Source organism: Cryptomeria japonica, chromosome 11 (assembly GCF_030272615.1).
Source record: "Cryptomeria japonica chromosome 11, Sugi_1.0, whole genome shotgun sequence".
Classification (NCBI taxonomy): domain Eukaryota; kingdom Viridiplantae; phylum Streptophyta; class Pinopsida; order Cupressales; family Cupressaceae; genus Cryptomeria; species Cryptomeria japonica.
Window position 1 is genome coordinate 642,810,500 of NC_081415.1, and position 24,292 is coordinate 642,834,791.

At 35.0% G+C, this 24,292-nt stretch overlaps 2 protein-coding genes across 2 annotated transcripts in view; both read right to left on the reverse strand.

Annotated features, from left to right (window-relative positions):
* The window catches only part of LOC131055858 (momilactone A synthase-like), a 29,914-nt gene extending 19,121 nt beyond the window's left edge, over nucleotides 1-10,793 (reverse strand). The window contains exons 1-3 of the mRNA XM_057990174.2: nucleotides 10,736-10,793; nucleotides 10,339-10,566; nucleotides 10,068-10,257 (exon numbers count right to left, since the gene is read on the reverse strand). Of these exons, the coding sequence (XP_057846157.2) occupies nucleotides 10,068-10,257; nucleotides 10,339-10,566; nucleotides 10,736-10,793 (476 nt within the window). The remainder of the gene's footprint in view (nucleotides 1-10,067; nucleotides 10,258-10,338; nucleotides 10,567-10,735) is intronic.
* A 5,609-nt stretch (nucleotides 10,794-16,402) lies between these two features.
* On the reverse strand, nucleotides 16,403-22,038 carry LOC131055853 (lectin 1-like). Its single transcript, XM_057990170.2, has 2 exons — nucleotides 20,489-22,038; nucleotides 16,403-17,104 (listed from the first exon to the last, which is right to left on the reverse strand). Exons 1-2 carry the CDS (start codon nucleotides 21,205-21,207, stop codon nucleotides 16,537-16,539), a joined length of 1,287 nt encoding a protein of 428 aa, XP_057846153.2. The 5' UTR covers nucleotides 21,208-22,038; the 3' UTR covers nucleotides 16,403-16,536.
* Nucleotides 22,039-24,292: the final 2,254 nt, after the last annotated feature.

Genomic DNA, 24,292 nt, shown 5'->3' on the forward strand with positions numbered 1-24,292 from the left:
CCTTCAATGTCTAGAATAGGATGAGATAACAAAGGCCTTGGAAGAGGTACATGAAGTAATTTGTGGAACTCATGCAAGCGGTCCTTCCCTGGCAAAGAAGTTCATACGCGTTGGATACTATTGGCCATCCATGGAAAAAGACTCCTACTATTTTGTCAGAACATGTAAGAAATGCCAAGTTCATGGAGACCTGATACATGCACCAGCATAGGAATTGCAACCAATCACAACACCATGGCTTTTTTGTCAATGGGGACTTGACCTTGTGGGTAAAATCCATCCATCTTCATCCGACGACCACAAATTTATTATTACCGCCACCGACTACTTCACAAAGTGGATCGAAGCTATTCCACTTACCCAAGTCACCGACAAGTAGATTGCCTCATTCATCCTTAATTACATCATCTGCTGGTATGGTGTACCCATGTCCATCATCATAGATAATGGGCTTCCTTTCAAAAATCAGGACGTCCGTGAACTCCGTGAGAAGTTTCACATCCAACACCGCTTTTCCACTCCCTATTACCCACAAGGCAATGGTTAGGCCAAAGCATCAAATAAAAACATATTGAGAATCCTCAAGAATACACTCAATGATGCCGACCGTGATTGGCATGTTCAATTAAATCCAACACTATGGGCGTATCGAACTAGCATTTGAACCCCTATAGGTGCAACTCCCTACCCACTAGTCTATGGAGTAGAAGCTATCTTACCTATTGAGGTTGAGATACCATCTCTACGAGTTTCCTTGCATAATCTCATAGATGATGAAGCATGCAGAGTATCATGTCTTCAAGACTTGGAAATACTTGATGAGAAATGACAAGCTGTATAGAATCACCTCAAATCCTATCAACAAAGAATGAGCAAAAGCTATAATCACCGAGTGAGACCTCGTACATTTGAGGTAGGTGATCTTGTTCTTTGAGAGAATCTTTGTAACCAACCAAACAGAGAACATCAGGGAAAGTTTGAATCAAACTGGCTGGGTCCATATGTTATCATTGTCGTATTTGGGTCCAAGGCATATCAGTTGGCTACTTCAGAAGGAGAACCACTGGCATATCCAATCAACAACATGCACCTCAAACGGTTTTATACATAAACTGTACAGAGCATCAGGCTCCCATACATATCAGAAAAACACCAAAAACATTTAGATAAATGTCCTGAAGAAAATACAAAAAAATGAAAATAGTAAAGAAAAATCATGCATCCAAACGATGAACAACCACTCCAGTGGCACCTTGGGTAAGTCCGATGGTGAAAACCTGACAAACAGGTGCCACTCGTAAAAGCTATGGCTCCATTGTCTTTCAGACTTGTTGTGATCACATTCATTACCTCCACTCATCCATCAGTCAAAGCCATGGCTTGTTATTGATCTGCAATCAAGGATAGGACTTCGTACATCTTGCATCCCACTTTTTCATAGTCATGTCTAAACTGGGGGCAATGCTCTTAACCTATTGATGGAAGTGGATTTTGCATTACTTGTGATTAATTGAGTTCTTCATACAAAATTGCCTCACAAAATACCAAAAACATTCAAAACTGTCTCACAAAATACCAAAAACATTAAAAAACACTCACAAATATCCAAAAAACATCAGAAAACATCCAAAATCAATCAAAAACATGACAACGCTTTTGTACATAAGCCAAGGAATATGGACGAAAGGTTGTCATAAGCCAATGGATAAAGTCCAAAAGCTATGATAGACTGGAAGCTACGAAGAGGATGTATGACATAAAGATCCTCAACCTTGTCAAGATCAAAGGTGGAAATGGGAATATAGACATGAGGGATGATAGGATAATGGAGAGTATGATAGGGGTACAATAGGATAATGAAGGATTGAAGGGAAATAGGATATGATAGGATAAAATAAATGAAACTTGCCCGCAAGTATGGTATGCAAGAAGTTTATATTTTACACATGATGCCTGTTTTCCAGGTTTTCATTATGGTACTTGCCCAAGGCGCCTATTTGCCAGGTTTTCACTAATGGACGAATTATTTTTCTTTACTTTCCCTTTTTGCTTTTTTTTGCTTTTCTTTCCTTTTTTTGCTTTTTTCATTTTTGTTTTTTGGAAGAAAATGGACACAAGATAGGGGATGGAAGAAAGACTCAAGAATCTTGTTGTTTGGATAAGAGCCTTTAAAGATGGATAATGACTATTAAAAGCATACTCAAATACGTTGGTAGGATAATGACATGGAAATAAAATGAAAATATGGATTTAGGCCAAGGATTGGATAGGATGGATGAAAGGATGGAAAAGAGTTGTTGGATAATGGATAGGGTATTGGAAGAATTGTGCTTGAGCAGATAGAAATATTGGCAATATCAGCATTTGCACATACCTTGAGGGGTAGTGGACTGATGGAGGAATAGTAGATCTTTAATTTTGAGATTTTGATGGAGGAATAGCTATGAATTTTGGGACATAAGGACCGAAAATGGATGAAGAAGGTGGTGGAGGAATAGATTTGAAGGTTTGGATGGATGTATAGCAATTTTGGATAACAAGTTGGATTTCTCTTTAGAATGTTGTGCTTCAAGGAGCCGCTTGGGAATCCACATGGTTTTTGTTTTTTCATTCTTTTGTGGTTCCTTATAACGCATTGCTTGCACAAGGGATTTACGAACCCATATAGATTTTAACTATTTATTTTTCTTAGTGGGCCTTTGTGGTCTTTTGGACATTTCTTTTTCTTTTTGGATCATATTTTTCTTCATTTTGACATGTCGATTAGATTGGACATGTTGATCCTTGACTACATGCAGATTATTGGACTTATGACCTTTATGCTTGGAATCCAAATTGATTGGAGGGGGAAAGGAATGTATGGATGTATAGGAATGAAATGGAGGTCTTTTGGATGGATGGAAGGTGCTCAAGGATGTGTGCCTTTTCTAACCTTGAATATGGGATGAAGGGATATAAGGACCTAAAATGGATGGAAGGAATGAAGGGCGAGGCATATGTTTGGATTTAGGTGGAGGGACACCAATGTCTTGAATATTGTCACTGTGGCCATGACCATTAATAATTTCTTTAATATGGAGGGGTTCATTCTCGTGAAGGTCTACCCCTTTGCCTTTATGAATATTTTGACTTGTATGATACTCTTTGCTTTGGGAAAAAGACGCGAGACCATTATGAGGTGGATATGCCATGATGGGATCGTGAAGTGAATTAGACTGGACCAAAGTGGAGGAACCCATTGTGCATGTAGGGGATTCTTGAACATCTTACACCGATATGTTAGGATCATGAGGGGGACTAGGATCAATAACAAGCACTGCATGAGATGGAATGGGAGGAATAATGGGATCATCAAAGGAAATGAGGTTTTGGATTGTATATGGAGGATTAGGACATGGGGATGGAGGGATGACAACATCCTGTGGTGGACATGGAAATAAAAGGATACTTTGATCTTGACAAGTAGGAAGATTATTGAATTCCTATTTAAAGGTGCTTTTCTCTTGACTTTCATTGGGATTATTAGGAAGAATGGAAGGGAGATCTTGATCTTGGTCAAGGAGTGGAATACCAATAGGACGTAGAAAGGCATTATGTTCTTGGATAGGAATAGGGGGGTCATCAAAGGAAATGAGATATTGGTCAAATGTAGTATGCAATGGAAAAGTTTTAGGGTCTTGATCTTGATCCATTTCAAGACTTATTTCTTCGTGGTCCGAATCATCCTCTTGACATGGGGTATGATTTTGAATATGCATGGGGGATTTTGGCAAGGAATAAATGCTTTGACATGAGAGGGATGGAATTTGTATGGAACTCTCTTAAAGAGAAGCATCTGGTGGCATTGAATCTTGCATTTCCAAATAGTACAAGGGATTTGTATAAAGACATAGATTAGCATGTATTTCTGTTGCAGACAACCCTTAAGAGGATGCATCATTAGGTGTATCATTTGAAGGCAATGGTGGAAATTACTCTTGTGAAACTTTAGGAGATGATATGGGAGGTTCTTGCAAAGCTTCAAAAGGTGTAGGAATAGATACCACTAGAGAGTCAATTTGTTTATGTGGGAGTGAGCCATTGCTAGACATAAGTGTATGATTTTGATCTTTCTTGAAAAAGTCACTTAGGGCTCTCTAAAGAGCTTTGTAATAGAACTACCCTTCTTTGGAGAAGCACTTGAATCCTTGCAAGGTTTTGACATGGTTGGGTTTTGATTTTGGGCTTGATTTGTTTGAACTTGTTGTGGGACACAATTTGCTTACTCACATGCCAAGGCCCATTGTAGGTGTGTGTCAGTTATGAAAGATCGATGCTCAGGACTTGAGGCCAGGTCTCTTATAATGCATGGTAAGTATTTTTGAGGATTGGTTAAGATTTCTTTGTCCAAAATTTCCACAAACTCAGGATTGTTCATTGCCTCAATAACTTTAGAATCTGTGTATGATTCGTCATCTGAATCCGCCTCTTCTTGGAAGTTTGGTAATGATTGACCTCAAACATAACCATAATCTAGATGAAAGATGTGTTCACCATTTTCCAAGGGTCTTTGTACGTAGGGACCTTGACTTAATTGGTTTGAATAAAAAATTGGCGACACATTCATTGGTGGCATTGGTGAAACATTGCCACATCTTGGTTGCATTGGCATAAAACTTGATTCAAAATGTGATGGTTGTCCTAATTGAACAATTCCATACTCTCGTGGCATGTTTGCAGGCGGACCAACATTTGGATTAAAGTTTGGTTGTATTATATTGCCTTGTTGTTGGGTTGGATAGAATTATGATTGCATTGGATTAAAACTTGATTGCATTGTGTTATTAATTGGACCAATCATCGGTTGATATGTCAAACTTTGTTGCATCATAGGAGCTTGGAACCTTGTTTCAATAGACATGTCACTATGCAATGTTTTTGGGATTTTTGAATTTTAAGGATGATGTATGCAGCTAATGCAACCTAGATCATTGACAATGCCACTTATGTTTTTGGACTTTTGAATTTTTGGAATGACAAGGGTATACAACTAAATGCAACTTAGATGATGATAATGCAACCTAGGGATAAAGTGCAACCTATGTTTTTTATTGTTTTTGAGGTTTGGACAAACTCTTGGAATGCAAACCTAAAGATGTGACCCTTAGGAAATTGAAATGAAGTCAAGACTTTAATAGGACAAAGGACAAAATGACAATAGGACAAATTGACAATGTCTCACCTATACGCTTGGATACTAAGCTAGATTTAACAAAATGATATTGATGACAAAAGGACAAATGTTGGACAAGGTCAAGACCCCCTAACAACAACTTAGGGTTTAATCTAAAGTTTTAAATTTTCAAGTTTGGCAAAACCAAATTTTAAGTCTAAATGCAAAGGGGACAATGATAATGATGAGGACCTAGGATAAGGACCCAAGATATTATATGAATATGACTGAAGGACATGAAATGAAATGCCCTAAGGGTATAAAATGAATCAAGGCTATTATGCAATGATATGAGCTAGGGTTATGATATGAGCTTAAGGACAAAACTTTGGAATATGATATGACCTAATTGTAGGATATGCATGCAAATGTGATAGAGATAACCTAAGAGAAGACCAAGGGTTTTGGACTATGCAATGATGTGATCTAATGCAAGAGAAGGATATGCAAGGGAATAATATGACCTAATTGGAGATATAATTTTGGGATGACAATGATAATGCAAGCTGCAACCTAAGTGAAAACCTAGCCTAGGTATGACAATGCAATGAAGACCTAGGGAAATGATTTTTAAACCTAAGTGCAAAATGAGGTTGCTTGCAATGAAATGGACTAAAATGAAGGAAGATGACAATATGTCCTAAGACCTAAGTTGGACTATGCAAAACCTAGCTGTAAGTGACATGAATGTTGAAACAAGGGTACCCGATCTTTTAACAAGCCATTTTTATAAAATATTTGTAAATTATTGAATGAATACTTTGAAGTTCTTTGGACCAAGTTTGACTTTTTTAGAATTTTGTTTGGATGCTTGTTTATTGATTATGATCACTTTTGAGAGTTTTTTTTCAATTCAACCTTTGATAAGCATATAAGACAAGATGTTTGTTTGAATTTGACACAAGACAATCATGCATCTTCAACAACAAATCCTATGTCTGGCGATGACAATAGTCATTGGATCTCACTTGGTTTCCCAGCTACGCTTACTCAAAGTAGATACTTAGATGCTTGACCCCATTGGCTCCCCTCTATGACACTCACTTCTCTGGGGCAACCCATCATCATTTCCCATGAAAACTCCCCATGACAAACTTTGTATCTCTACTAAGAGCCGTAAAAGTGTGAAATGACATCAGAGGTCCGATCTCTTGTACCAATGACTAGAAGGTTTTTGGTCTCTAAGCATAAAGGTTTTTAGTCAAGGCATCCGTTTAGGTGGGCATAGATTCGACGAATTTAATCGTCACTATGCCATTCCAGCACCAGTTGCTTGCAACTTTCATCACACACATAGTTATTTAGAGTGGTTTGGAAAAGCTTGGCCTTATCTCGTCACCACTTTGGGTCGTTCCCTCTCACCAATGTATGTGTGAAGTGCCAGAAAAATATGGAGGCAAGCCCACTTCTAAAGGTAAAAAAACACGAGAAAAATGAAATAAAACATGGCAAACATGGTGTTCATTAACCTTTAGAAAAATTGAAGTGTGCAACTACTCTAAAAATCACAAGCACTCAGTTTTGATAAGAATCTTTGACCACGTCTTGCACCAAATCAATTAGTAGTTTCAATGAAATATTTTTCCCACAAATGTCAATATGCTGCACAAATCATCAATAAAATGTCCAATTTGTACCCCTACTTGGAAAGGTAGATGAAGATTGTGGGATTAATTTTAACACCTTATAAAATGAAATAAGCATTTGTTGTTCATTCAATCCCCTAATTAGACTATGTGATGATTCATTTTGAAACCCTTAGTATATTGTAATGAGAGATTTTTGTTGATTGACCTCGTAACTAAGCTATGTGAGGAATTGTTGTTGATTAAAACCTCCTAATTAGGCTATGTGAAAAAATGTTGTTCATTAAAACCTTTTAATTAGGCTATGCGAAGAATTGTTGTTCATGAAAACCTCCTAATTAGGCTATGTGAAAAATTATTGTTCATTAAAACCTCCTAATTAAGCCATGTGAAGAATTGTTGTTCATTAAAACCTCCTAATTAGGATTTGTGAAAAAATTGTTGTTGTTCATTTGCATGTTAAAAAATCCTGCATAAATCCTTGTTTAGACTCCATAAAGCCCACATGCAACAATAGATTCTCAAGTAAAACCTGCATGCAACAACAAATCAATACTTGAAACTTGCATGCAACAATAAATTAGTTCATAAAACCTACATGCAAATATTAGACTTCCAAAATTATCAAATTTAACATGTTCACATCGGGTTCACCAAAAAATGTGAGGTAGGAAAATAGGAAAAGCATCAAAGCCTAAGTTATGCAACCACAAAACATAAAAAGCTAAGACAATGATCCTATCACATTCAATAGAGGAAGAAAGACAAGATTTCAAAATTAAAACATCAACCATATGCAAAAATCTCCTTCCTTGGACTCCATTTGTTATTCTTTCGCCTCCAAATTATGTGGGTTTCACCTGCAAGTGCAAGTGTGATTGAAAGCAAAGTTGCAAAATGAAAATGACAACATGAGGGTAGTCAAATTGTGATTTTTTTTAAATGATTAAAAAATTAAATCAATTTATAGAGAAAATTGCCTCCAAAATGACATGAGAAAGTCAAGGCAAATGGAATAAGCAAATTGATTAAAAAATGACATAATTGATATGACAAAATATGAAAAATTCCTATGACCAAATATGACAAATTGAAGTGAGATTTATGCTTCATGATTTATGATAAATTGGCCTCAAAATTTGCTCATTAATTGGAGCAAAAATAGCTTATTAATTTATGGCAAAATTGAGCACAAAAATAGCTTCATAATTTGAGCAAAAGGTGGAGAAAAATTAGCGGAGAAATGGTGGGAGAAAATATAGGAAATGGGAAGCATGAAATAAGGGATGACAAACTATGAAAAAATTAGGAGAAAATTAAGGGAGAGAAATGTGGGAATAATCAATAACTTTTCATTTATTAATTAGTCCACAAAAGGGAAATTAGCCAATTAAATAAAATATTTAATTGTGACACAAGACACAGGGTAAATGAATAAATTCATTTATCCTAAGAGAAATATTAGAAAAGGACTAATAATTAAAGAATTATTAAACCTTAGGAGAGAGACATAAGTCAAGATGATGTCATGAAATAATTAACATGATCAAGATAAGGATTTAATGATTGAATTGACAAAGAAAATTGACAAAGATAAATAATTGATGGAAAATCGATTGATTATTGATAACGAATAATTGATTGATAATGATTGATGACATGAAATTGCAAATTGATTGGTATTGATTGAGGTGGATGCTAATCGAAATTGATTAAGGTTAAAAATGCTGATTTTATGACATTGATAGCTAATCATGATCATGAAATGACAATTGAGATTGGCATCGATAAGACTTAAATTGAAACAATTGAAGGAGAGAAAGTAGAAGAATGACACAATGTTGATAAATGATCAAGACCAAATGTGCAACATAGAGGAAGTGTTAGTAAAATGCAAAAAACCTAAAAATAAGGTCACATAGATATGTTAAAGTATGAAACTGCAAGCGTTGACCATTTTGTAGTTCCTACAAATGGATATGCAATAGATTAGACTAAAATAAAATCCATGTTGAATGCAGGGAAGGGGAAGATCCTTCCCAAAGAAACATGAAGCTCCTCACGTGGAATGTCGGGGATTTTGTTGGTAAACAGATTTGTCACTGCAGTCGTTTACCTGAAACTGACCCTGTTTGCCCAATAAGCAGTGACAACGTTCCAACAGTTGGAGAGATCGTTCTGTGAAACACGATCTTCCTCTGTGTTTGAGAGGGGCAACTCCCTCGTATGATAGGGGTGTTTAGGATTTTTGTGTACTTTTAACCTGAAAGTACATAAAGGAGAAAACATATAACTAAAAGGAAATAAAGATAGAAACCCCAACAATAGACATACGACCATCAACTGAGATTTCTCAACATTCGCAACAAATTACGAGGGGAGTTTGTAACGCAATATGCTTAGCCATGAGATGACAACAAAGAAGCAAACCAAATCTCAACATACGCAGAGATAAGATACTTCGACACATTCAAACTGAGATACCAAAGGTTGCTTGTGCATCATCACATCAATTGTACAAATCACATATGCATAAAAAAGACTACCAATTTGACATACGAGAAATCGACAATAATAACACATGAATACATTTAGAACATATGAACTAAGACGTATTCTTCATTATCCTTTTGGAAATATACAAGTCCAAAATCCTTTCTATACATAGTGCAAATCAAAATGTCATTACAAGTTTCTTCTGGAATTCCAGCAGAATTTTTCCCTTTGTAAAAAGTCTCCCCCTCTTAGATTACCAATAGCCTTGTATTTATAGGCTTCCCAGAATAACCACCTTAGTAACTAGCTCTATCCTGGGTTAATAACTAACTCTTTTCTGTGTGAATTTCAAAGAGTTAGTAACTTACACACTTATGTGTAGAAAAAGTCAACTTCCTAACCTTTAGTTACAATGAGTGACAAAAAGTCACCTTTACCAAAATGGTAACCTAAAACCAATATTTCCAAAGAAAGTGCAAGTTACTTGATTTGTCAAGATGACCATTATGTCTTTTTCCAATACATGCCCGAATCATACATTCTAACTGCATTTGCTAAGCACCTTTCCTTTCTATGAACATAATGCCTTCTTGAATAATAATGGGAAAGCTTGCATTAGGTATGACTAATTCTCTTTCCTTCATTTTCATTGTCACCTGTCATATCTCAACAAGCATCTTGGGAAAAATACTTGTCATCTCAAATCACCCCACACATTAGCCACTCCTCAATCATCTTTGTCACAATCCCAAAGGATGACATAGCATTCACACATATTCCTTCCTTTGCCAACTGCACTGCACCACTCTTCATCAAACCCCAATAGAGCATTCTTGGAAGCCATGTAACCATGAAAGGCATTATCTGTCTTCATCAGTCCCAAAACACTGCAATTGAAGAGTATGGAACCAGAGTTGCGTGGAATCATGACCCTTGCAGCATGCTTCATTCCTAACATAGCTCCTGTAACATTCACAGCTATCACTCTTTCCCAAGTCTCAACAGAGACCTATGCGATGGAATTACCATGAGTGTGCAATATACCTGCATTGTTCATCATGATATCTAGATGCCCCTTCTCCTCCATCGCTCGATCTACGACCCCTTTCACATGGGTTTCTATTGTCACTTCACACTTCACAAATGAAGCATTCCCATCGAGCTCTTGACAAACTTTAACCCCTCCCTCTTCATCGATGTCAACAACGTACACATAAGCACCTTCTGCCACAAATTTCCTAGCCGTGGCTGCACCTATACCATTTGATCCACCTGTCACAATTGCATTTGTTTGATAATTTTTGAAATCTTTTCACCAAATTCAGTTTGTGCAAATCTGACATTATCGTGTGCCATAAGATGACATGTATTCGCAACATTCTGTCAAATAATTCCCTTCCATTTCTCATGCACGTCTGCCAGAGCATTTTCAACTCAATACCTGACAAAAATTTCCTCATCGATATGCCTCCACGCAAATACATTTCACGAATATCCATTTTCCACACGCAGGGAGAATGTTGGAAAAGGTTGTGGAAATCGGTGTGATGAGACCACGTTTCTTTGATCACAACATGCCACGAGATGACCTTTTTTTGAGGAATTATGTCAAACTGTTTGCATGCGTGGGTCTGTGCGTCTACATTTGATTTCTTGGTAGGTCTCTGGTTTCCGCTACTCATCCCTGTCGATCCCGCGTGGATACACTTCACTTTGTTCAGATGAGGGTAGCTTGCTAATGATGGTGCCCCATAGGTTAGTTGGGCGCTTATCTCCTCTCTTCGGTTATTGAAGAATTCTGTCAAACTATTCACGTGCGCTGTCCGCGCTCTCCCTATGCCCACAGTCTGCATTTGGTAGACATCCAACAATCATCGCACTTCATGAGACCACATTTCTTTGAGGAATTCTGTCAAACTATTCACGTGCGTTGTCTGTGCATTCCACATTTCCCACGATTTGTAGCAGCATAAAAAAATTGATATCAAAGACCAGCTCTGCTGGAAACAACATTTAGTTCACACACCTTGTCACATTATCATGCCTTGACCACGTAATTGTGAGGGATGACGCCAAATAGTGTATGTGCACTGCTGATAATCTCGATATTCTTTGAGGAACTTATGCCAAACAGTTAACATGCATTGTCAAACACATTTCCTATGCTTCCCCGGTGAATTCTTATCTGCCACGATATTCTGTCAAACAGTTCACATGCCACGTCAAGGCTCACATGATTTGCATTTGACGTGTTCCATATCTCCTTGAGGCGGTCTTTCAAACAGTTAAACACCTATGAGCGGCATTAATCCAAACACTTTGAGAGCTTCCTCGCAAACTCCATTCCATGCATATCCTGTATTCATCGGATTCCATGAGACCACATTTCTTTGAGGAATTCTGTCAAATGGTTCACATGCATTGTCTGGGCTGCCATGGTTTGCATTCGCTGGTGACATTCTCTTCCTTTGTGATGGCTTGTCAAAGAGTAAATTCCTTGGTCTATGGTTGCACTATCACATGGACTGTGGTGGTCTCCCAAAACAGTTTATGTACATTTTCTCAAAACAGCAGCTACGCCCCTATAATCTGCATATCAATCATACCAAGTAGCTGCAACTCCACGCCTGACAAAGTTCTTTGATCCTCTATGCTATGATGAACATCGCGGTAGATTAACTCAACCTCAGCTAAAGGCATTCATTTATTCTGACAATCTATGCCTTTCAGACTTCGCATCTATATTCCATTTTCGGTATGTCTGTGCTTCTTTTAGTACATTGATGAATGTTCATAACCTGCTAGTTGAAGCTCTTTTTTTTTTTTTTTAAAACTCTTATTCAAAAACGTTAAGAATGCTCACTTTTTGATCATATCTAACCTTCTTCGACAAAGTGGGACCCGCAAGGTTAAGATATGAGGTTAGAAATGCTCAAAAAGTGAGCAAATATGGGTTATTGAGCATTTCTAACCTTTTTGGCAAAAGGTTAAGAAATGAGGTTAAGAATGCTCAAAAAGTGAGCATTTCTAACCTTGTGCTTCAACGAGCTATCCTTTACACCTTGGAAACCATTTTTCGTTGAGAATGAATCAAGGAGGAATGCCACCGATGTCTGAAGATGATTTTCTTATCGCAAATGACCAAACATATTGAAATAATTTAAAATATTAAATTATCATTTGAGAAATAATTTAAATATTTTAAATATATCGCTTTGGCTGGAGAAAAATGGCATAACTTTCAAACGGTAGGGAGTTAGGTCCCGAAATTCGAAACACATGTTAATGAAAGGGAAAAAGGTCCACACAATTATTTACACCTCGTGACGAAGCCTTAAATGAGATATTTTAATCATTTGGGAGCAACGGACACCAAAAATTGAAAGTTTAAAATATGATGAAGTATGAATTGGGTTCAGGTGAAAGTTGGCCACACGATATAAAATGACGTTTAGATCCTAACTGTCAAACGATTTCCCTCAATTTATGGTAATTCTCAAAATTCTTTCATTTTTCGTATTTTAACTAGTAATGACCTTGGACAATGTGTTCATTACTTATGCGTAAACACTCATTGGACCTTTACTCAACATTGAGATTGATTTGAAGTTCAAATTTTATGTAGGACAAATATGGGGGAAACAGGTTTAAATGCCCCTAACAAGAGGCACTTAATCAAGCGCGGGATCAAAATGTATCAACTTGAGGTAGTGTTTATTCAAGAAACAAAATTGAATAAGGAGGAAATGGAAGGATTTAAGAGGTTGTTGGGGGCATGGGTAGTCTGGGCAGTTCAAGCAGTTGGGGCTGCAGGAGGTCTGGCAATATTATGGAATCCTAACAGGGTTTTAGTGGATTCAGTAGTAGAAAAAGAAAATTGGATGGCAGGCCTACTGAAAATTATAAACAATGATCTACATTTTGGAGTGATCAATGTATATGGTCCAACACCAACTGATAAAAAATGAGAGCTCTAGAGGGAATTCGATATATTTTGTAGCAATAATGACTTCCCACATACTATTATAGGGGGAGATTTTAATGCGATATTGCATTTATTAAAAAATAAAGGGGACATTCGAAGAGAACTACAAGCTCAAACAAGCTTTGGTGAATGGGCTCAAAGGAATAACCCAATAGACATAAAATGTGGAAATAGAATATTCACATGGAATAATAGACGTAAAGGATTTAGCAATATAGCAGAAAAGTTAGACAGATTCTTCTTCAAAGGAGATATACTATAATGTAAAGGAGAGATGGTTGCAAATATATTAGCGAAGGCAGGATCAGATCACTATCCGGTGATTTTGGATATTGGGGAGGAACAAAAACCGAGGCAAAGTCCATTTAAATTTGAAAATATATGGTTTAAGGATGAGAAATTTTTTGATATCATAGAAAAGTGGTGGCAGGAGGAAACCTTCGTAGGGTCAAAACTGTTATGCTTTGTCTCTAAGATGAAAGCTATAAAGCATAAATTGTTAAAGTGGAACAGAGAAAAAATTCAAAATATATTCACAAGAAAAAAGGATTTGGAAGAGGAGATATCGTCGATTTGAGATCGTAGAGTAATATAATAGTTCTTTAGTTTTTTGCAGCCTTTCCCAAGTATCATCCTTTCATTACTCTTCTCTGGCTATCTCACTATTATATTGGATCATGGAGTAATCCAAAATATTGATAAATTTTTTACATAGTCAAATTTAGAAACCTTTCCAACACATCTTTCTATGTTTTTAGATTCTTCAAACTCCTCATTGTGGATGTTACACATCTCTCTGGGGTCAGGGCCTTTCTTTACCGGTAATTTTGGTGTTGGCACTAGATAAAAAAAAATTATTGATCGCTTGATCAAAGGGCAATTCTAATGATCAAGGACAATAATTTATTACAAATTATCTTTCCATATAGAGGTAGAGGTCTTAGAAACACATAAAAACTTCATACAAATCTTTATTTATCTAACTCTTAAATTTGACTCAGACAAAGAACTACAGTTCTTTCCATGTGATTGGGAGAAACTACAGTTCCAACAGAGTTCACCTCCATGGTGAGGGCATCATGGATAGTATTTTCCTTTGAATTGCCACAGATAGTTACTTTAGTTGATTGTAGAAGCGAATGCTAAATACCATCTACATTACTTGTAGACACTATGTTTTGTTGGTAAGTGAATTGAAATAAATATAGGTATAATACATCTTCAGGTCATAATTTATCTTTCTCTCTCACACACATTACCTTAAATATGCAAGGTTGGTTAAAATCAGAAGCCTAGAAATATTTGTTTGAACTATGCCCATGATAAAATACAATTCTATTTGTCATTTATCACTTATTGAAATATATTATAATATTCATTACCTCATTGCCAAAGAATACCCATAATTTTAGGAATACATACAAAGTTTTTTTAATTAAACCTTGGATATAGATGATTTCAAAATATACACAGTTTACACCTTTTGAAAATAAAAGCCTAAACGTAAATGTTTTTAGAATATACATGATTTAATGAATATATAGATAGGATTTTGTGAATGAAATCCTCAATACTTACGATTTCCTAAAATTGTATATAGTGGGGCTTTTATATTTGAAATTTATTCAAAGAATTTGAAATAGAGAAGTCATGTATACATTGATGGGAGAGATATAAGATCATAGGAATAGAAAAAATTCAACTTGAAGAATGATGGAAATCACATAATCAAATGGTTGAAAAATAGAGGCCATAAAGAAGTCACAAATCAAACCAATACATTTAGTGCAAATTGAAAAGATAAATGATATATTGGTGTAACTTAAATACCCATGTAAATACCTTGGGTTCATTGGAGAGGATTACATATGCATATGGAACGATGGAGACTATGATAATCATGAGGGAAGCATGCTAAAATGTGACTAAGGTGAAATATTTGGTTGAGAATAAGGTGGAAAAGCAATATACTATTTAGACTTCAAATGAAATAAAGTGGATATTAATAGGAGTGTGGTCTATGATGACACATATCTCTAACATGATATTTGGAACCACAAAATAAGATATTGTGAATCTTTAAAGCTTTAAATTGATTTTATTAGGTTCGTAAGTGATTTTTTAATTTTATTTACTACACACACACAAGAATAGTAATTCGAGGACTCGTGCAATTTTATTGGTGGTGGTAGTGCACAATTATTAGAACATTTATATGTGGGTATTGGACAACACCTATAAATTGTCATTTTTGGACATTTGTAAGATAACGAGTCTTACCACATTCAACATAACTACCCAAAAACTGAAACACTAACTTTAAAAACTTAAATCACACACCAAAAAAATCTTAAAAAATGAAATTAAGATAAATAACTAATAAATGTCCCCTTAAACTTGAAATATAGAAAAGTTATACAAATTGACCAAACTACTTATAACTTGATTGTTATCCTGCTTAACAACCTAGATATAACTTCTAAATTGTTTAGTTGCTAATTGCACTCTAAAGCATAATTTTTTGGAGTTACTTTAGTTGATTGTACAAGCTAAATTCACACACCAAATAATTACTTGTACATACATGGTAATTTGATTTTCTATTCTACCATTAAAATCATTTGGTAAAGCCATTTATTTACCCCTCTTAAAAAATGAACACATCAACAATCCCCCAACATCAGGGCACTAAGGCATCATATTCTCCTAGAACAGATAAACTACATGACTTGAGATACATGTGATTGGAATCATCTCCCGGGGCCAGATAACATAATTACACTACACCAAACAAGAATGCATGAATTCAAAAGTATCTCTCAATAGAAACCTGACCAGAACAGAGGCTCTTGAGAGACACAACATCCGCCGTAGAAGCCTCATCAGAACGACTTATACTCCTTTCTTCTTCATCACCAACTTTCCGACTATCACTATCTTCACTCCACTCAATCTTCCCATGCTCCCAAGCCCCGAACCCAGAAACACCATTTCCCCTATAATGCATCGGCTTTTCACAAGGCAAAGCAGGAAGAGGTGCTTCAAAGTTAAGAAACCTCAAAGCCTGTCTAATGGTGGGCCTATCAATTGGATCAGGGCTAGAGCAAAGCAATCCAACGGTCAACACACGCTCCATCTCGTCCCTGTCAAAGACACCCCGAAGGCTGGGGTCAGCAGCCTGCAATAATCTCTCTTCTTTCACTAACTTCCACACCACCTCAACCAAAACGGCCTCATCCGGATCGCTTGTATTGACTTCAAAAGGCCGTCTTCCGCAGGCAATTTCTAAGAGCACTGCACCGTAGCTGAACACGTCGGACTCCAACGTGGCCTTCCCCGTCAGCGATCTCTCTGGTGCGATGTACCCGATTGTGCCACCTCCGATACTCATGGTCAGTGACGTGGCATAGTTTGAGAACTCCACGAAGCGCGCCAAGCCGAAGTCCCCGAGGCGCGCTTCGTAGTCGGAGTCGACCATTACGTTGCTGGTCTTGACGTCCCTGTGGACTACTTTGTATTGGCACTCCTCGTGCAGGTACAGTAGCGCCGCCGCCAGGCCTCGGCAGATTTTGAGGCGCTTCGGCCAGTCCAGAACCTCCGTGGGCTCGTATAAAAGTTGGTCTACGCTTCCGTTGGGCATGTAGTCGTAGACCAGTAGAAGTTCGCCTCCTTGGTGGCACCACCCTTGTAGTTGTACCAGGTTGCGGTGCCTCAGCCGCCCTATTACTACTACTTCTGATAGGTATTCTCTGTCGCTCTGGCTCGAGCTCTGTGAGAATCGCTTCACTGCGATTGCTCGATCTGAATCGCCGCAACGTATTGTTCCTGAATTCACCCATGAAAACGTATCAGTCCACGTTTTTAGTTATTATATTTATGAAAGGAAGAGTTTAAACGTCTGGTTGTTTGTTTTTAAGGGTTTGACCTGGACTAGTACTTTCCTAGCCGGCTATTATACGAGATTTTTTGGTGAAATAGCAGGCATTGAGAATTTAGTGTTATCTGTTTGTTTGTTTGTTAAGTATGCGTCATGGAGTATGTTAAATAAATCTTAAAACAGAGTTAAAAGACAATTAGGACAAGCTAAAGGATCTTCTTGGAGTATTGAATATCATAAACGTGTTATAATAGTATTTATCTCTTAAAATAATTGGAGATAGTATTTTCTAGAAGAACCAAAATAAATGTGTTTTTTAAGGATTTGATTAGAGGAATAGAAGATACCAAGATTAATGAACGCGGTCTGAAAGAAACGTTAGAATTGAATAAAATTATATATATACAAATGAGTTTTACATATATAAATTAATTTAGAATTATATATATATATGTGTTTTTGTTTTATATCTATTTACTTGAAGTTTTTTATTTATCTATTATATTATAAATAATAATTTCAATATCAATATTCTGCATCTTTTAAATTCATGTATTTAAGATATCTATATTAATATATATTTTCACATATCAATGATATTGATATTTAATTAATTTTTTATTTTTATTTTAAAAATTTTAATTAAAAAGATTGTGATATATGAATAAGTTAAAACTAGTATCATTATGAAGGAGCTATATTAATTGCATTTTTTTTAATTGAAAGGATAACATGGAAATAATACTACCTTCGTATATTTTTTGAATAAATATAAGATGAAAATAATAATAATAATAATAATACCTTTATAAACATCTCCAAATCCACCTTCGCCAAGGAGTTCTTTAGGATCAAAGTTATTAGTGGCACGACTGAGGTCCTGGTATGAAAACTTTTTTGGGAACACATCCCAATCGCATGCCCTTGTTATTTCTTTGCTTAGGTCGGACGTTGGGTTTGATCTCACATCATCAGTAGTTGGTGTTAATGGAATATTGATTCTTTTCTTCCTTAGCATATAAATTAGTATTGCAAGAAGTAGTCCCATTGACAATATAGAAGCTGCCAATGTTGCTACCAACATCTCGTTTCCTCTATTTGAGGATTGACCAGACCAGGCCTTAAATGTCCATGAGTGAATTTTATGGTACTCATGATAATCACTCGTGGCAGCAGAAAATCCCACAAATACCTCTTCGCCAACTATATACCTATAAAAATAAATTAAAATGTGATTTAGAAAACAATCATTTAAGGACACTATTTAAATGATACAAACATCAACAAGAAACAAATGAATCATGTTATTAAATTAACTAATTTATGAGTGATAACTGATTGAAATTATTTAAAAGTACAAGATTTATTATTTGTATAATTATTATTTGATAATGTTGATAGGTTTATAAAGTTTTTTCCATTTAAATATTTATTAGGATTTGGATATACAGAATATTTAATTATCATAAATTTAATTTACACATGAAATTTATCTATATAAGATAAATATTACATCTTATATTAAATTATATTACAATAGACTATCATTTTTAAGTAATATTTAAAATTAAGAATTCACAATTGAATGATCGCAATTTAATTTTATAATAATATGTTAGAAATAAATATGATTTATTATTTGTATAATTATTATTTAATAATGTTGATAGCTTTATAAAGTTTTTTCCATTTAAATATTTATTAGGATTTGGATATACAAAATATTTAATTATCATAAATTTAATTTACACATGGAATTTATCTGTATAAGATAAATATTACATCTTATATTAAATTATATTACAATGGACTATCATTTTTAAGTAATATTTAAAATTAAGAATTCACAATTGAATGATCACAATTTAATTTTATAATAATATGTTAAAAATAAATATGATTGTTATATAAAAAGACTTATAGACACCATTTTATTGAAAATCTATTTTTTTTATAATATTAATATATTTAAAAAATTAAAATTATAAAAAAATTATTATTTATTGAAATTATGTGCTTTGAATTTTTATTTTTATTTTTAATTTTCATGGATGAACTAAATATTTATTATACATTAATTATTACATTCCAAGAGATAAAATATATAAAAATTACATTTAAATTTAGTACAATAGTTTAATATGAGAATAAAAATTGATATAATAACAACAATAACAATATTATATTTCAACTATCATAATATTTGAATAAATGGTTAGAAATGACTTAGTATGTTTTAATTGTGGTATTGTGTTTCCTCTCATCAAGGTTCTCAAACTCCTACTAGGATATTATTTATGGTTAAATTGCAATGTTTATGGAGTTTCCGAATGGGAGATGAGGGGATTGGTTTCAGGGACCAAGGGCCTAAATTTGGGGATGATGAAGGGATGGCGAGGGGATGACAATGAAGTGGTGGTGGGGATGGGAGGAGGAAGGATGATACCCATATATAAATAGAGGTGAATTGAAATATTCAAGGCAAAATTTGTATTATAACATCTCTATGAGTATCCTATGAAAGGCCAACTAGTTTTCATGAAGTTATTTCAATCAGTATATAATGACACGACCGATGGAGGTGGTAGAAGTGGTGGTGTTGTGGGGGGACGTTTCTCCCAAGTCCCCAAATTTCCAAAATGACATGTTCCCATGTAATAAATTATAACATTGTGATTCTTAACAAGAAGATTTTTAAACCCTTACTAAAATGTTATTGCTGACTATTCTTGTTAGAATGAGATCCCATCTATCATATTTATAACTCAAAGCAAAAATATTTAAATGAATTTATTTTTGATATAATAGTATTTAATATTTTATTACAATTACTAAGATAAATGATGGTGGCCATGGCTAGAATAAGCATATTTGTGTGATAATGCATACATCTATTTTGCTCTCGAGAGGTTATAATAAATCGGGAAGTTATAAGAAACGTACAGCCTAACACATTCTAACCAGTTGGATAGCTGAAAGGAAAATTTATTCTTACTACTCGGACATTCAGGATGTAGAGGACTCTCCATCTCTCAATTTAAAGAAGATAGATTTAAAAAAAACAAAATTGAAAAAATGATATTATCATTTAAAGAACAGGTCTCTTAATATATCATATCTAATCTTTCCTCCATTTCTCAATTCTTCTGTAACACCTTATACTCATGATTTCAAACATTATAAAAGAATGTTTTAGATAAAACAACCTAGGTAGTTTTGTAATACGACCTTAAAGTTGTCTTTCTGTGATTTCATCTCCTTTCACAGATTAAAATAAATGAGCGCAAAATTTTATATTATCAGACTGGTGAAAAACAAGATTGAAAACGTACCTGGAAACATTTAACTGACAGGAAAGCACCATACTTGTGATGCCAGGATCCCCAAGAGAAGCATTAATGGCGTACACATTCAGTCTTCCTGTAACTCCATCATATTCAATTTTAACATTGATTTCATTTCCAGCTCCTAGATTGAGGCCGTAATTTCTAAGCGTCGACAGGCAGGCAGAGTTAATATTGTTGAGATCCAGGCCAACATGATTGTTATCCGGGTCAAATGAATTCATAAACAGATCAAATTCTACAGCCACTCCATAATTACTTGTACTGGAAATTGAATCATAAAGGCCAAGGTTGCCGCCTCCGCTATTGTTTGGGATTAATTTGTGCGGAAAAAGCCCAAACGCAAAGCCGTCACCACTGTGATTCACGTCAGGTCTGGTGACGGAAAAAGTGAATGCGGTCTTGAAGGAAAGCGTGAGCCCTGTGGCTCGATCCCAGATCTTTATCGGATCAAAGTACACGGCCCTTCCAATGCTGTGTGCCAGCCCACCGGCTGTTAGCTGCAGAACATTTTTCTCAAATGTAGCGTTTCCGAGGGTTTCAATGCCCTCCGGGGACTCGAACGTTCGATACCTGAAGTCGACGGCGGGTAAATTTGATGTCGCCTCTGATCCAAACAAGAATATGAGACATAAAGCCAGAATCAGACCGGAAGAGCCCATGAAATTCATGCAGATCTTTATTTTGGCTCCAAAGGCTTCAATCATTTATGCCCTAGCTGTATCCCTAATTGGATATCTTCTCAGCAACTGAACTTGAAAATCTGTCAAGTGACAGAATTTGGAAATCTTCTCCGTAAGTCTTGTCAACCATTAAATTGAGAGCCTCGGGAGAAATATCATCTCTTACTGAAAATCGTCGCTTCAAAAAGTGTGGAATCTTCACTGCAGCTAATGTTTACCCTAGTCTTCAAGTTATTTATGCCCTTACTGGAAATCTTCTCTGCAACCGAAATCTACTCTCTTATTTGGTGGAACTTGAACTTTACTGAACCTTCAGGTTGAGGTTTTCTTCCCTATCTGTGCTTAAATTTGCATTCCAGCCCTAAACAAAATTTTGAGCTAGCCTCTTATGCATATATGATATTTCAAATCTTCTCTGCAGCAAAGTTCGGGGATCCCTTATGCGGTCAAGTTCAAGCATGACTTGACCTTTATACCGAAGTTTTCGTGAGGCATCAAATCATTTATGTGGGCGCTTGAGAAACTTCTTGGCGATTTCGGAAATTTAAAATTTTTCCCTAAAACAACGTCTCAAACAATCTTAAGTAGCTTGTTGGAGGTTTTTTCTACAATGGAAGATTCTTACCAACCAAATTGAACGCAGGTTCGAGTCATCCTCCCTCCAACTTAGGTTAAATCTGAGACTTCCTTACGACCGGCTTAAAATAAATAAGGTGGGCATTTGTCTGATCGAAATTTGTTCAAGCGAGGAAGTGGGTGGAGCCATCTGTGAGAAAAGAGAAGACAATTTTTCCTGCTCACAATGATGAACGTCAGCACCGGCCACGCCCTCATTAATTATTTACCATTTTTTCATAGAAGATATTGTCCTGTTCTGTTTGTCATATGAATTTGGTGGTCAGCGTAAACAGGAACGTGTTGCCTGTAGAATGGTTTAAAATGACAGATGGACTTCATAAGATGCTGGTATGATGCGACTCGAGCATAGGCCAGCTAAAACTCGTGGAAATGCAGCCATGGATTCTTGTCATATAGCACAGTCTGATGACGTCTGGTTCTCATAAAATATCTAGATTAATGATCATCCTTCTATATCTTTAGCTTTCATTTGTAGAAATGTAGAGTCGGAAAAAATGCTTTTCACATTATAGGTTTGAGTGCAACAATCATATTATGACAATATTCTTCTTCGTTTTCAAGAGGTTGAGATTCCATAAAGAATATCTATAATCTATAAAAAGAATATTTTGTTTTGTGATGGTTCTTATCTTTTTAAATTAGTGTTGTGATAGTTCTTATCGTTTTTAGTTTAGTGTTGCTGATTTATGTAGTTAATTTATGTATGTTTTCCGGCTTGTAATATCTAACTGATCTACTCTTAATTTAAAAAAAAAAAAACTCTATTTATGATTGTTCTAAATAGAAACATTGTTTATTATAGTTCTAAATAAAATCTAGAATGATTGCTAGGTGACTTACACGCACTAGGATGAGTGATTAGAATATTTTCTTCATTTCAATATCAAATGTAGAAGTGAAAATTGCCAAGTGTTCTTAGCTCTTCTAAAATGAGTGTAATTGATATCTTTTTATAAACAAACAAAATACCAAATTGTGAAGATTGATGCAACGCCTAGTACCAAATAGAATGATATGGCCAATAGTCAAAATGTTTAATTTTGATTTTTCATTTAAGTAGATCAAGATTTTATCTATGAGGACAACGTCGCCTCTACAAACATGACCCAGGTTAGACATCTTGGTTGATTTCTTGTTTGTAGAATTGAATTGGATATGTAATTATAATTAGACAAAAAGCCAATCAGACTAAGGTTGCATGCACAAAAACATAGAGATATGTGATAAGAATAAGGTTAGGTACAAGAAAGGTACATAATACAATTGCACCTATTCACAAAAATGTGTCATTTGTAGCTATATAAATGTATCAAGAGATTATCTCAAAGTAGACATAAAACTAAATGGAAATTACATCAAGGATGCATTTTTATCTTTATATTTTTTCTCAATTTTTTAAGGAGCATGTCAATCTATAAGTATTTATCATTCTCAAGCATATAAAATTTAATGCAATAAATAGACAAAAGTGTAGTCTATAAAGGATGAAAATTCTCCTTCCATATTATTCTCTTTTACATATGTTCTCCCATGAATATTGTAAGACAAGGATGCAAGATTTAAGATAAAAGAAATAAAATTGATAACTTTAGTGATCATGTATGCCCCTTCAAATGATTATCCCCATAGGGTGCAATTGATTCTATTGAAATTGACACAAAGGGATCTAGAGGCTCAAACACACAATTCAATTATCTTCAACACCATTATTACATCCAATAACCAACTAACAAATAACTAGAAACTAATCTCTACTAACTAAATTGATTATTTACATTATTCAATACCTATGTTAAGCACTAATTTCCAATAGATTCAAGGAATATATTTTATTATATATTTCAATGATAAACATAAGAATATAGTATAGATTGACAATAGAATGAACCATGCCATAATCATAATCATTTGATAATCATCCATGTGTAAAATTAGAGAAATCATAACTAGAAGAGTGTACATTGTGAGAAACAAAGAAATGAAATGAAGATAGATTCAAAGATACAATCATTTCCCTAAAAAATGGGCATTATAATAATGATGTAGTTTTTAATGTCCAATAAAATGTCCAATGTGACATCCATGAGCACAAGAACATACAAGGTAAGATCAAGAAGATAATATGGATCAAGACAATGATGATATCAACCTATATACCTAAAAACACACACAAAAGTATAATATATTGCCCAATATTGCATTCAATGGCACAAGCACATATAGGGCAAGCTAATGGAATGAAGCTTTTCAATGGGGTAAGTCTCAAGATGGTCAAGATTACAATTATTAGATAAGTGTTATACATCTAGATAGTCAAGTGTAAAAATAGAGATCAATATGATGAGGTGGAACTTGCATAATGTTCCCCAAAGTAGGAACAATATGATAAAATTTGACAATAGATGTGATCATGTATTTGCAAAGTATATGATAAGATATAAAATTAGAGTAATATATTGATGTAAGTACA

Excerpts from the sequence above, each read along its gene's own strand:
- LOC131055853 (XM_057990170.2), bottom strand. The coding sequence starts at position 21,207 with ATGATTGAAGCCTTTGGAGCCAAAATAAAGATCTGCATGAATTTCATG. Across the intron at positions 17,105-20,488 it reads TGTCAGTTAAATGTTTCCAG|GAACAATACGTTGCGGCGAT; the intron begins GTACGTTTTCAA and ends GGGTGAATTCAG.